This window comes from Spermophilus citellus, assembly GCF_964194105.1.
Source record: "Spermophilus citellus genome assembly, chromosome: 11".
Taxonomy (NCBI): Eukaryota; Metazoa; Chordata; class Mammalia; order Rodentia; family Sciuridae; genus Spermophilus; species Spermophilus citellus.
Window position 1 is genome coordinate 113,217,405 of NC_138192.1, and position 15,101 is coordinate 113,232,505.

The window sequence follows — 15,101 nt, forward strand, 5'->3', positions numbered from 1 at the left end:
AAACCATTACCCCCAAAACACACAGCAACAACTTGATTACAACTTAAATAGGTATCATCAAGTTTTTGTTTTGTTTTTTTTGGTTTGGTTTGGTTTTGGTACTGGGGATTGAACTCAGGAGTACTCGACCACTGAGCCACATCCCCAACCTTATTTTGTATTTTATTTAGAGACAGGGTCTCACTGAGTTGGATTAGCACCTCATAGTTGTTGAGGGTGGCTTTGAACTCACAATCCTCCTATCTCAGCCTCCCAAGCCACTGGGATTATAGGTATGTGCCACCACGCCTAGCACAATTTAAATCAAATGAGAATTTATGGTACACTTAAGAGCATCAAATAATATTAAATTTTGAGGGGAACACTCTGTGAAAGACTATATGGACATATTACTCTATTAAGAGAATATTTTCTGCCCAGCACCATGACACACACCTGTAATCCCAGTATTTAGGAGACTGAGGTAGAAGGATCGAAAAGTTCGAAGCCAGCCTCAGCAATTTAGCAAGGTCCTAAGCAACCCAGAGAGACCCTGTATCAAAATAAAAAGGGCTGGGGATATAGCTCAGTGGTAGAGTAACACTTGATTCAGTCCCAGGACCAAAAAAAAAAAAAAAAAGTGGGGGATTCTTTTTCTTTTTCCAGTCCTAATGACTGGTATCCTTGGCACCCCAGGATAAGCAATGACGTTTTTACATATGACCAAAACCATACAACTTTATTTGAGAACACTGAAAATCAATTAAAATAACTTCTGACAAACAGATAAACTCTATTTATTTCTTAACAAAAATGTTCACAGAACTTTAAATAGTAGAGAATATTTTTTCCTCAATTTTTACTCTAAATTACCAAAAATGCCTGTCTCTGTGCCACGGATCCATGCAGTTAACAGGCAAGAGCAAAAGATCCAGACTCCAAACAGATCTGGGTTTGAAAACAAACCCTTTTTCTTATGAGTCATGGGTACAAAAAACAGTGACTTGATTGCTCTGAGTAATAGCAGCAGTGATAATTTATTGGGTCTTATTAAGTGCCAGGAATCGTGCTAAGCATTTTATATATATTGCTTCATTTAAATCTATCAGCAACCCATTGGAGTAGGTATGGTTTACCCCCATAATTACAATTGAGGAAACTGAAGCTCAGGGATATAACTTAAAATGCCCAAGTTCACCAGGCACGGTGGCATATACCTGTAATCCCAACAATTTGGGAGGCTGTGGCAGGAGGATCACAAATTAAAAGCTATCCTCAGCAATTTAGCAAGGCCCTAAGCAACTCAGTGAGACCCTGTCTCAAAATAAAAAATAAAAAAGGCTGGGTGTTGGCTCAGTGAGAAAGTACCCCTAAATTCAATTCCCTGTGCGGCAAAAAAAAAAAAAAAAAAAAAAAAAGCCCAAGTTCACACAGCAAGTCATTGGCAAGGCAGGAATGCTAACATAGGCCAATATAACTCCCATGCTTCTTCTGCCCCTCAGTTTTATGTTATCATATGGAGAGATGAGATAGGTTATCTACTGCTGCAAAGACTAATAATATGGAAAGCATTTAGAACAGTGCTGAGCATCCCATGTAACCTCAATAAACGAGGGCTTTCTACCTCTCTCAATCCAGTGGTAAATGCATTTATAATATAGGGGATAAATTCCTTAATACTCCTTACTTATTGCAAAGCACAGATGTTCTGTGTCTCAATTAATTAACAAATGTACTAACATGCTAACGTGTGTGTGTGTGTATATGTGTGTGTGTGTGTGTGTGTGTGTGTGTGTGTGTGTATATAAAAGATATAAACAGATATAAAGGGAAAAAAGCAGAGAAAAGCAACATACGGTACCTTGGGTTTGAACTGTGACACTGCTATATTGATCTTTCAGAAAACCATAGATCAAAATACATCAATATTCAGAATATATCAATGTATCAAAATTTAGGAGAGATGAGCATGGAACCCAGAGATCTTAATTCATTATGGCTTCCTGGAAGACTCCCAATGGAACATAATCGATCATGTTACATATTAACAAAAGCACTTCCAAAGAGAAAGACAGATTTGAGCAAAGATAAAGGTAATAAGGACAACCCTTCTACAGTAAGCATTTTTGTTTTTCAAAGAGAAACCTTAATCTTCAACTCTAAGCAGTCTAAAAATATGGAGTGGTCGAGGTAGAATGAGTCACAAAGCAAAATAATAATAATAATAATAACAACAACAACAACAACACTTTTTCTGTTAATTACCTGCAAATATATGTTTCTTTTAGTTTTCTTTTTTCTTTAGAAATGCAGTCAGAAATTTATCTCTGATAGGTATAAAGAAATTAAATCAAATTTCTTTTTGGCTTTTGTTAAAAGTTTTAACAAATAAGAACTAAATATAAAGTACATTGGGCATATACACAAACCAAAGCACTACAATTCCAAACAGAGCTAGATTTTTACATCAAGCCCAGCTGGTGTCATATTTGGGTGTGCCCTATGAAAATCCAACCAAGGGTGACTGCCAAACTAAACTATAGAAGACAACTCAGAAAGCTGGTGAATCCCATAATATAAGCTATATTTTAAAAAGCACATTGGAACACTGGCTTGACAAGATTATCTGATGTTGCTCCACCCTCATAATAACACTCTTCTATTTCTGTAATACTCTTTTTGTCACTAAAACATGGTTTAGTATTGGACATGGCAGACAACCTGAGAGGATAAGATGATAGAGACAGATACCAATTATCTACCTACCCACAAAGTTATATCCCACTTTATGTCCCAACCCTGAGAATTTTATCTTTCTGCTAAGCAACCTAACAGGTCAATTGATTTCTTCAAGCCTCAATTTCCACATATGAAAAATAGAAATCATAATATACTTCTGCTTCACTAGGTTCTAAAAATGGAAACTAAGAAAAAAAATGAATGTGAAGCACTATGAAAAGAATAAACTAGATTCCCTGACCTGATTAATGGTCAGAGCCTTGTAACACTGGAATTACTACTTCTTCCAATTCCATACGTGCCACCAGGCCATCAAACTGACTGATAAATAGTAGTGACTATATGGTTGATCCACCTAAAGGTTTTAAAGTAAGAGAGAGAAATTGTCAATATATTTTCATACATCATTTAATTATCTGCAAAACATTTACATACTGGCATTATTAAAAAAAATTATAATTTTTGAGCCTTAAATTTTTTTCAACATAGTCAGCTGTAAGTATTGAACAGTTTAAAAGTGATAGCAAAGCAATTATGCAAGAATTGGAAATAAGCTAACCCAGAATCAGAAGGAATCACAAAGTTTCATCTGATGGACCAAAACACAATATGGATTATTTTTATATTGTTCTGTCTGAGTTGTCTATCTCATATTCTTAACTTCCAGGTTCTATTTTTAAAATCACTTAACACTGTGTATTTCCAGTAGCCATCAAGGCATATTCTGTCATCCCTGACATCGAAGATTGTCAGCAGACTCAGTATGTACACTAATGATCTCAGGCAACAGTGCCCATCCTCTTATCAAAGAGATCCTTATTCCAGAATAAAAAGTCTATAAAGTTCTCCAGGAAAATTCAGTCTAAAACATAGGAAGTAGTCATTATAGAATATTAGGATCACTAATACCTCTTACTTCTTTTCAAGGTTATCTTATACGCTGAAATTTAAAACTAAAAAATGTCAGGCATTATCACATTTTTAGTTTTCTCCCAAGTCGCCAGTACTCTATTCTAGCACTGTCAAATAATGATAGCTGCTGTCATTATTTTTTATACAATAGCTGGCAGCAAGTTGTACAGATACCCTTCATCTTGGAATAGTCACCAAATGCCCTGAACAAATGACTAGGACCCTATAGTGATACTGACCACTTTCCTAAAGCCAAATAAGTTACCTATCACATCTTATTAATACTTTATGGCCAAAATGTTAGTTGGTTTATAAAAGTCAAAGGTTTTACTTCTTTTATTTTTTCTAAAATATTTAAAAATAACTTTTCCTCCTTCCCCCGTTACACACAGACCTCTCTTGCTTGCTACGAGAGACGCTCTTATTCTATCATAAAGTTTTCTGCATTTACTTATTCTGTTTTAGGAAGCAGCAGTCCTTTAGAAGTATATTTGAAGATTCAAAAAATGAGGAAAATAAGCTATTTTCATTTAACAAAATCAACAGTGTGTGTAAAGGGATATAGAAAACTAGTGATCTCAGATACAAGTGATTTGACAGGTCTCATACCCAAAAAGTATTCTAAGTCACAGAAAAGCAACGGAATGACCAATTCTCACTCCCTGTTCTAATTAATGGTCAAGAGTTCCTCTCTACCCCTATTTACTTTGGCAATCTAAAATGTTGATATTCTCCTAGATCTAAGAGAGGAAAAATGGGTATCTTCTCCATCTAACACCTAAGTGGGTAACCTAGATACTGTAAATAGAGGCTACATAAAGGATGCACAGACAGCTCTGAAGTGAAAGCCAAAATATTTAACCTGCAACTCTTTGGAAAAGAACCTGAAAACATGTGCAGTTCAGCCAAAAACTGTACTAACATGGAATTGCCCCAGGCTAGAAAGTTAAAGAAAAAACACACAACACCACAAGAAACTCTTTACCAAACATAAGTTTACTGTTGTTGGGTGAGAAAAGCTTGAATGTCAAAAGCACACTTCTTACTTGCTCAAATTAATCATGCCTATACTCCGGACTATTTATTTTAAAAAATGAGTGAACTGCCTTTTTGAAACAAGTACTTGCAAAAGCTGAATCAAATTCACAAATGAAGGGGCTAATTAACTAATTAACCAACATTTTCTTGCAGATATTCTGGTGGTGACCAGTGTAAGACAGTCAAGTCTGATTAATAGTTACTCTCTACTCCATATATTCAATATTTCTAAATCCAATAGTTAAATACTTAATAAAAAGAAACTATAATGCAAACCTATCTTGACTCTTTAGGAAATCATGTAGAAAGTTTCTGTGAAATAAAAACATATCCTGCCAAAGAACTAGTAATCCAACAACAACAATTAAATATTAAATGTAAAAACTCTTATTGCCTACATTGCTACAGAGAATAACCTTTATCAAATCAACACAGAAAACACAAATTAATGCTGCAAGATATAATATAAGAAATTAGCAATATAATTTAGTACATATGCACTCAATAACTTTCTTAGTTCTTCCTTTCTACACAGTAAAGGAATGTCAAGGACTGCTAGAATGATGAAATTTTCTGAGTAACTCCTCCATTATTAAAGAAGAAAACTTTTAAATACAGTAAATTCAAATATTTCAATCCAAGATAGCTTAAAGTTAATGAATTGCAAAATATATTCAAGAGTAATCTAAATATGTTTGCTTATAATTCAGTAAACTTAACTAGTTACAAAGCTTGTAACTTTAAAACAACTTAAGTTTAAAAGGCTATAAGAGGCAAGTGGAAAGGAAAATTTCTCTCAGGTAATTAGAATTAAGTATATGCTTAAAATTAAATAGATGATTCGGTTTTTTTCAGTTTAGTCTTCACAAAAGAAAAGAAATGCCCTTCCTTCACATAGCATCAACAGAAAACTTGCCATTTAAATTATATTTACATATAAATCCTGTCATTTCCATATAAGAAGATAATACAAAAGTATAAAGAAAACAAGATTTCAAATTACTTTTGAGTAGGAATAACAGAGTACTGGCAGTTGATTTGCTGATAAAACATTAAGAGAAGATAAACCATATTCTTAATAACTGTAAGTATTTTGTCTTGTGTCACTGACTGCATGTAAGTTGCTTTTTTACTACACTGAAACATAGTATACTACATCAATGAATGACCCTTTATCAAAATAGCAGCCAAAACTGTCTATTCCTACAAACTCAAAACATCCTTCCAAATTTTCACAACTCTCTCCTGGACAATCTGAAACAAATGCTTTCAACTTTGTTAGAGAAATAAATATAAATGAGTTTAATAAATTTCAATTATACTTCACTTACAATGCTTTGGAGGAGAAACTTTAACATTTTCTTCTCTCTCTCTCTCTCTCTTTCTCTCTCTCTCTCTCTCTCTCTCTCTCCCCCACCCCCTTTTAAGCAAGAAATAATACAATGTTTAGCTTTGTACCATGATAACATAAAATAATGCTATTTTTTAAATATGCTGCAAGAGTCCTTTTCCAATGGAAAAGTCCTTTGGAAGTGACATGTTTCCATATTTTTTTTAATCCAACAACAACAACAACAAATCCAGATAGAAATTCACCAAGTCAAAACACTAATCAGCAGATTCTAACATTTCTTACCTGATACAGGTAAGCACCAGCTCCCAAATGCCACCTTGGGATAGTTCAGACTAGTAAGCAGGCTCATATTTTATGATACTAGAATGAACAGGAATAAATCTATGTTGTTCTTTCTTTAGCAAAATCTACAACAGTAGCAACACCACAATGTGAGCAGACCCCACAGACCTAACAAATTCAAATCTGTCACTTGAGAAACAGAAAAAAAAAATCATAAAATGAAGACTTACTGCTTGTCATGTGACTTGGTGAGGCATGCTGTCCATTGGGTGTGCTTGAGGTGAGGTCAATTGCCATATTGGAGTGCTCCCTTTCAGGTGAAAGCTCATTGTCACCTGTTTTCACAAAAATAAAATCTTTTGGTCTCTGTTCATTGTCACAAAAAATCTAATTACTAACTTTGCTTCATATACACAGTGAAATGCATAGTCTTGAATTTTTAAGCAGTACATTTCTCCCTTAAAAGAAACTATAAGGAAATATCTTTTAGAAACATAGTCAATGAATGAAATGACGGAAAGCCACAATCAGCCCACAATAAAAAAATTAACGAAACTTTATTATCACAATGCTCTTACACATCAAATAAGGGGAAATGAAGTAGTTGACTTCTAAAGTATCTTTTCCTTGAAAAAAGATGTTTTAACATCTAATTTAATTATTAAACATAAAGAATTTATTATAAGTATTTTCCAAAATGCTGCCTGTTACAAAGTTAAATGTCTGAAAAAAGAGCTTGCTAAAAAAAAAAAAGTCAACTTAAAAGAAGCTGATTTCTTTCACATTATGTGCCCAGAAAAATTAGGCTACAGAGTAGTAAATATTTAGTACACTGCATACTAGTACATACGTAAATAATCTAACCTATTTTAAACTTAAAAGTAAATGGGGGAAAAAATCAAGTAGAAAAGTGTTGATCTGCTAAGCTGTGACTGATTTAAATACTATCCTTAATTTAGTAAGTAGTAGGTATACTTCTATATTTCTGATATATCTCGCTTCTGTGCTATTTCTCAAACTCATTTAAAGGAAACTTGTGAAAAAAAATAAGAGAACAGAATTCTTAATTATATCCCAAGTAATATACAAAGGTAACTTTATCATCAATAACAAATTAGTGAAAAATGAATACTTACACGTTATATAGCCATCAATAGCCTCTGTTTCCATAGTCAAAGTGCAATGCTGTAAAACAAGAAATTATACCCTTAAACACAATGATTCCTTTTGCTATCTGCCATTAAATTCTTATTTGAAGCTCCAAGCAGTTAGACCATGTTGCTGCTGCAACCTGTGCCCAAGAAACATACTACAGTGTACTGTATGTGCTCATTTGCAAGTCACTGAACTCCTTCTGCAAATGATCTGATTCCTACTGGAGATAGGACAGGAAAGATAAGTGTGCTGTGAGATGAGCTGTAGCAAGAAGAGTGGCTCTTTTTAATAAAAATTTATTTGTTTTAACAAAAAAAAAATGAGGGAAATACACCTCAAATTTGCCAGCTACAACTGGGACTTAAGTTCTTTGCCATTCACTACTTCCCACAATCACACTGCAGTTTGAGGACTTCCCCAGTATACAGATAGCGCTATTCACAATTGTTGCAAGTTGGTTCATCATGTTCTAATTGGGAGGGGGAGGACAAACAACCATAAGAAAACAAAACAAAACAAAAAACTTCCTTTCCAACTGTGTCTTGAAGACTTCTGCAGCACTTGGCCAACTCTCTGACTTGTATTGACATTTTAGCCTACCCCAAGTTCTGTGTAAGCACCTGTTCAATGTAACCTTAATTTCCTGCCAGACCATGGTTGGATACAAATGCCAAGTCTACTTAATACATTCTGATTTCAAGAATTTCAGAAACTTTTGGCTATGCAGAAAGGAATCACTTTTTTCCAGTTTGGGGAATTATTTTCATGCACCAATGACACAAGACAGAACTTAACTCACAGAAACAAAAGTAAACTATATGAGATGACACCCCCTAGCTTTGAGTCACATAATGAAAAGATCAATAATCTAACTGTATTCTTTGAAGGAAAAAGTTTAAGAATTGACAAGTCCTGAAGAGATTTTTACTTATTTTTTTTTCTTTTGGCCCTGGTCCTTTTTGCCGTTAGTTTCAAAACTCTCACTGCACCAGCAGCTAAATTATTCACAATGAGCCATTTCTGTATTGATCGCCAAGTATATTTAGCCCTGGCTCCTGGAATTTCTCCATTACTTACTGGAAAACAGGCAGCTTCACTTCTTGTCTCCAAAACCACTTCCCTTCTCCCTCCCCTCCCCTGCTTCACCATCACCCTCTCTACCAGCCCCCCCACCAAAAAAAAAAAAAAACTTTTCTTTCTTTCTTTATGGAATAATCAGATCAAATTCCCAACTCTGAAACTACATAGGACTTAAATTTCAACCTGCTGTCCTGTTATCAAATTCTTTCAAATTATGATTACATAAGGCTTTAAAGAAAGGGATCCGGGAAGTTCAAAAGGGGAGCAGTTTCTTCGGATATTTAACAAATGAGTTTATCTCTTTAAAAACGTACACATTTAACATACACATATTAAAAAGAAAGAAACGTCAGGGAGAAGTGAAAGAAGTCTGCCCCATCAATGAAATGGTTACTAACCCTCAGAGAAGAAAATAAAGAAAAAGGAGAAAGAGAAACGAAATGTACATACAAAAGAAATTGTCCTTTGATTAAAAAAGATTCATCACCATTTCCAGCTCTGTCGGGAGATCTCAGCTTCTTCTAACCCCTCAAAGAGGAGGTGACAATGTCGGGCTGAAGATAAACGGAGAGAAAGAAAGAAGTTTTTTGTGTCTCCCCCTCTCTCTTTCCCTCTCTGGCCCCCTCCAAGTCAAGCCCCCTGCAGAGTTCAAGGCGAGGAGGAAGGAAAAGCACTTTACAGGTGGGTCATTCCAAGCCCAAATCCAGCAAACAGATCGGCAGATAAACAAAACCAAGAAATGAGAGAGAAGGAACACCCCCCTTCTCCTCCTCCTCCTCCTCCTTCTTCTTCCACCCCTCCCCCTCGTCCCTTTGGGATGGTCTAGTAGGAAAAGTCACTCAGGAATGGCACCACGTACTTTCAGGAAAGAGGAAAAAAAGAGAGAGAGAGGGAGAGGGAGAGAGAGAGAGGTCAGTCAGTGCTACAGCAATGCGATTAACAAGAAGAGAAAAAACTTGATCCACCGGTTCCTTAAGAATCCACCAAAAGCTAAGACAAGAAAACTGAAAGAAAAAAAGGGGAGGGGGGGGTAAGAGGGGAGGGACAGTCAGGCATAACCCAGCAAGGAACCCAGGCCAACTTCACAGTACTGTTTTTGGCCTTTGGCAAAGAGAGAGACAGAGAGAGAAAGAGAGAGAGAAAAAATAAATCTTAATTCCATCTCTTTCGCCCATACCAGAACCTGTCAAAGTGATTTAACTGCTGCCTTTTTACATGTGTCATACCAGTTTTTGTTTTGTTTTGTTTTGTTTTGTTTGTTTTTTTCAATCCCAACAGAATCTGGATATTACCTTATCTGGACAGCTGCAATTTATTCCAGTCTATCCAATCTTTCTTCTTAGAATTCAAGTTAAAACAAAGCAAAACAAGTCCAAATCCGTGAGAGCTATAGAGATGAGAACTGATTAATCGATTAACATCCCAGAAACAGATTACAAGGAGGGGAAGATAAATTAAGGCAGAGGACATCATCTTCAGCCCGATTTCCTGAGCGTCCTTAACAGAAATCATTACCCTAATCATAACCACAATCCATCCCTCCCAGAGAAAAACACCTATATTATTATTATCACTGGTTAACAGCAACAAGTCATTTGATTACAGTGCAAAACGAGATGCTATATAATTACACTTAACTTTGAAAACACTCCCCCCTTTGCAAATCATACACAAATTCATATATAATCTATGAATCAGAAGACAAATAAAACAAGAGCTCTTCTTCCCCACGCAAAAGCCAAGCGGAGATTTACCTCAGCAGTGCATGCAGTAAAATAATCCCATCACCCTTTTGTTTGTGTTTACTGTTAGTGTGTCCTCTCTCTTTCTTTCTTTCCTGTGCCTAACGTGTGTTTGTGCACTGCAGTTGGTGGTGGAAACTAAGGCAGTGGATCTGTAGCTAAGGGTAATCCTGTTTTTACTTCCTCCATCTTCAGCGAGGAGCAGGGTTAGCCCGGGACAGCTGGTCAAACCCCGAGAAACCGATCCGGCGGAGCCCGAGCACATCTCCCCAGCCGGCCGGGCTCGCGCAGACGCCCGCGGGCGGAGGGCGGGCTGGCAGCGGCGGCGGCGGCTGCGGCGGCGGGCGACCGGCGGCGGGCGGCTGGGCCCCGGGCGCGGGCGTGCGTGCTCGCGCGCGGGCGTGCGTGTGTGCGGGACCCGAGCGCCGGTGCGAGTGTGAGTGTGTGCGCGCGTGTGTGTGCTCTCTGGCTGGCGGGAGCGTGTGCGCGTGTCGGCGCGCTCAGCCGCTCGGCGCGCTCGGCAATCGATTACAGGACAAGTGCTGCCCCGGCGGCTCCGCGACGCGCGCACTCCTTCGCGCCCACCCGCGCGCCCGGCCGCGTCGCCCCCCGCCCGCCGGCCGCCGCGGCGGACCCCGCCCCCGTCCGGGGGAGGGCAAGTAACCCGCTCCGGCTGTGCGGTGGCGGCCCCCCCCCCCACACACACACACACATAGACACGCACACCCCCAGGTTCCTAATAAATCTCACGTTTTCGTCCCGCCGGGAAGGAAGGATTGGAACGGTGCAGGGAGGCTCATCTCGGCCGCGTGAAGTTTTCTTTCAAACTGGGATTCGTGGAGAGGCCGGGCGACTGGAGCGGGACGGCCGTCGCGGCGCAGGACGTGGAGCTCCGGGATCGGCGTGCTGGTCCGAGCCGGGGTGTGCGCCTGGACCCACCCACCAGCTCGCCCGGGCTTCGCAGTCAAGTCTGCGGTGCAGTTTCACGAAACGGCACCTGGTAGACCAGGACACCGAGCAGAATAGAGGGGCCCTCGGGAATGGACCCAGGCAGAAATTCAGGTCTGAGATGAAGCTCAACTATGACTATTTTGAAAGTGCTTTACAGTGCAAGTTTAAAATTAGAGTGTTTACTTGCTTTTTCTCCCCCGGGCAAGTGCCACATTCATCCAAGTCAGAGGAACGAATGAGGGTCCAAAAAAGTAACCCTTCAAGTGTTGCCCAGCAATAAGCATCGATCACAGCCTCTGTATTTTGGAAGAATTTCTAGAAATCGTCATGAGAATAACAAATGTATGTTCTTTCTACAATAGTAGCATTTAGTATCTTTCTTAACCACATTTGCAAAAAAAAGAGGGGAATGGAGACGTCTATAATTAAAGGGGAAAAGGAAAATGAAAGGAGCTGAAAATACTGAACTGTGTAGTCTGGGTGGGTTAAGTTTGAAAACACATGAAATTATCAGGACTGCCAAACAGCATTTCTGAGAAACCATATCACAGATTGTGAAGAAAATCAATGCAGCACCGTACTCCACTCCTCCTACTCCTTTTAAGAATCCCAGAAATAGTTGCTGAGGGTTTCCCCGCCCCACCCCCTGAGGAAAAAGAAATGACACATAGAAAATAAAATTATCAACTTTATCTTAAGCACCACTGTGTATGTCTGGGAAATTTTGGGAAATGTCTTCTTTAGATTTTTCGTGTGAGGGAAGAATTCATTCACAATGAGACTGTCTAAATAATGAATACTGTATAACTTGAGTAATACTGTAGTTAAGTTTTTTAATGAACTCCTTTTGAGATTTATTCCATATATTGTATTTATTTATTGATCAACTATGCCAATAGAATCACTTTTTTTCCCTTTTATTTCCCTTTATTTGGATGGGGGGTGGGGAAAATTATGATGCCATGCAGCAAACAAGATTGGAGAGAAATCATTTGGGCTCAAGCTTGGAACAACTTTCTAATGATTTTAAGATAGTTACTGTGCCTGTGAATTACATATTGGTAAAGCAATTTTTTTTACCTATCTTCCAATGATCAAAATAAAATTAATTTTTCTAAAGTCATATTTAGGAGAGACTAAACGGAACCCACAAATCATTTTAATTATCCCAATGGATGGCAAAGATTTTAATCTTAAATTAACTGAGAAAATTGGAATTTTGTTCATAATATGTAAATGGCCAGTATATAAAGGGTCACATAGCTTCTCTATATTGTCATTCCTCCTGGAAAGGAAGCTTAAGTATTTTAAGTATGTGCAAAGTTAAAGAGGTGCTTAGAAACCATGAATTAAAACATTCAAAATTAAGGTGAAATATCTTGATAGTTTAAGCAACTGAATTCTTTGGTAGAAGAGAATCAATTGTAAAGTCTTATGGGTTCATCATGAAGTTTCCCAAGGCTTCCATGGTTGATATAGGTCTTACCCCTGACTGATTAGAGCTTAATTTAGCTCCCTTGAAGCCTCTCCTTTTAATGAGTTGCTTTCATTGGCTCCCTAGTCACCAGAGGCACACTTTCTCCCTCTAGTGGTTGAGCCTCCTGATAGTTTATATTTGGGTTACCCTCTCTCCCCAGGAGTGAGATTCTTGAACACAGGGAGGTGATGGATCTCAGATTTTAGAGTGGCAAAAGTCTCAATGGCTGCTCTGAGTTAGACCACCTTGTACACCTTTCCTTTCTTTAACATCACATGCTCCTTTCTCATTTGCAGATCATAGTGTATTCAACTCATTCGGGGAAGTCAAGGTTGTTTAAATGCTGGGATTGGGGTTCTATTTCATGCTTCTGGAGCTATGGTCCTGGCACTAAAACTTACAATGAAATCCAATCATGGGAAGGAACCCTTATATAAATTGCAGTAATTCAAGATTTTCTCCACAGTATTTTGGTAGTAATTACAGGATGCGTATATTTGTGTTCTTTGCCATAATTGCACTGCACATGAAAATATGCAGGAATGGAATACCCATATTCTTTTGCCACTGTATCCAGTTGGTGAGGTAAATTTTCACTTTGACAAGGGGGTGACAAGACAGGGAGAAAACATACCTTACCTCTTCTATTTTTCACATAGCTTTACCCTGTAGAAACTTCTTCCCAGCACCAAATCCTAGTTTGCAACTTGTATATTTCCTTCATAACATAATTTGTAAATATTTTATTCATGTGTTGAGTTTTAAAATCAGTCTCTCCCACCAGAGTGTGATCATTTTTAAGGGCAGGAATTATGTGTGTCCTGATAATCACTGTTTTCTAGGAACTAGAATAGTATTTGGCACAAGTTGGCACTCAAACATTTATTGAATGAATGAATTTGAAGGAAATTACATATCTACCTTTAGAATATTAAACTGTTTTTAAAAATATCAAAGATACATTCTTATTCCACAATTTAGTCAAATCTTTATTCATAAATCATGTTACATATATCCTTAACATGTCAACTCTGGTTTGTAGTCCACAAGAACCTCTTGGTAGATGTTATCAAATAAATGTATAAGTATAAATTGAAAAAGTGACTATAATTGTATGTAAATGCAATTTTTATTAAAATACATTTATATGACTCCTTTGTTTCATCAACAGCTTATTTCATCTCACTACCTGACAGTTCAAGAGCCAGGGTGACTATCAAGAAGTGCAACATATTTAAATTTATAACAATTAAGTGCAATTACCTAAAGAAAAATATTACAAGGCTGTAGTGCTAAAAAATATGTTCTTAAGTATTGGTTTTGTTTACTTTGGGTGGTTTGTATTATCTGTCTTGATTTAAAGGAAATTCCCTTTTTGCCAGGCGTGGTGGTGCATTCCTATAATCCCAGCAATTTGGGAGGCTGAGGCAGGAGGATTACAAGTTCAAAGCCAGTCTCACCAATTTAGCTAGGCCCAAAGCAACTTAGAAGATGTTTTCTAAAAATAAAAACTAAAAATATGTGGCTTAATGGCTAAGTTCCCCTGGATGCAATCCCTGATCCCCCTTCCCCCTCCAAAAAAAAAAAAGTAGAAAATAAATTCCATTTTCTTTAAAGCAACTTGGGTAAAATCTAATTTTTGTTTGTTCAAGGAATTAACTCCATGTTTTTAAGTTTTGGTTTCGTTTTAAGGAGAGAAGGATTTAGAAAAATTCTCTCATATCAAAGAAGAAATTTTTGGAAATATACATATATATATATTATATATATTTAGATGGTTTTATGGTGCTAGATCTAGAACAAAATTGCATGAGTAGGTACCCCAAAATAACATTAATTCCTGGAAAAAGTTAAGATTAAGAAGCATACATAGGCACAGTGGGGTTTTTTAATTTTATTTTATTAATTTTAGTTGTTGATGGATCTTTATTTTTATTTATATGTGGTGCTGAAAATCGAACCCAGTGCCTCATACATTCAAGGCAAGTGCTCTACCACTTGCCTTGGTACAGGCACAGTGTTTTTAAACTGATAATTTGTTTTATTTTTGTCAGGTGTTATTGTTCTTGTCTTTGAAGTAATGTTATCTTTTTAAGCAGGACATGGAACAACAGTCTTACTTTTCTCCTGTAGACCTAGATCAGCACTGAATGAAGTAAAGAAGCCAGAAATGGAAGCATAGTTTCAAAGAAAACATTCTAAGATCCCAAATCCCTTTTATGAGTAAATATATTAATACTTCAGGTGGCCTGAAGTCTAGCTGGCTGGCATGTGAGTCTTGCATGGTAAGGGTCTTCTTATTCTATCTATTTTGAACAATAGGTTCTTTTAAACAATTCTTAAGAGTGTCACTTTGCAATTAAAGATAGGCTCTTGTGCCAAATACCCCTGT

General features: G+C 37.4%; 1 protein-coding gene across 9 annotated transcripts in view; it reads right to left on the reverse strand.

Annotated features, from left to right (window-relative positions):
• IKZF2 (IKAROS family zinc finger 2) overlaps positions 1 to 11,168 on the reverse strand; it is a 148,062-nt gene extending 136,894 nt beyond the window's left edge. For 2 of the 9 annotated variants that reach the window (XM_081261317.1, XM_081261309.1), the window contains exons 1-3: positions 10,462 to 10,599; positions 7,441 to 7,489; positions 6,535 to 6,639 (exon numbers count right to left, since the gene is read on the reverse strand). In XM_081261317.1, the coding sequence (XP_081117443.1) occupies positions 6,535 to 6,639; positions 7,441 to 7,489; positions 10,462 to 10,470 (163 nt within the window). In that variant the 5' untranslated portion in view covers positions 10,471 to 10,599. The other 7 variants (XM_081261310.1, XM_081261311.1, XM_081261312.1 and 4 more) reach the window with 7 other exon arrangements.
• Between the last annotated feature and the right edge of the window lie 3,933 nt (positions 11,169 to 15,101).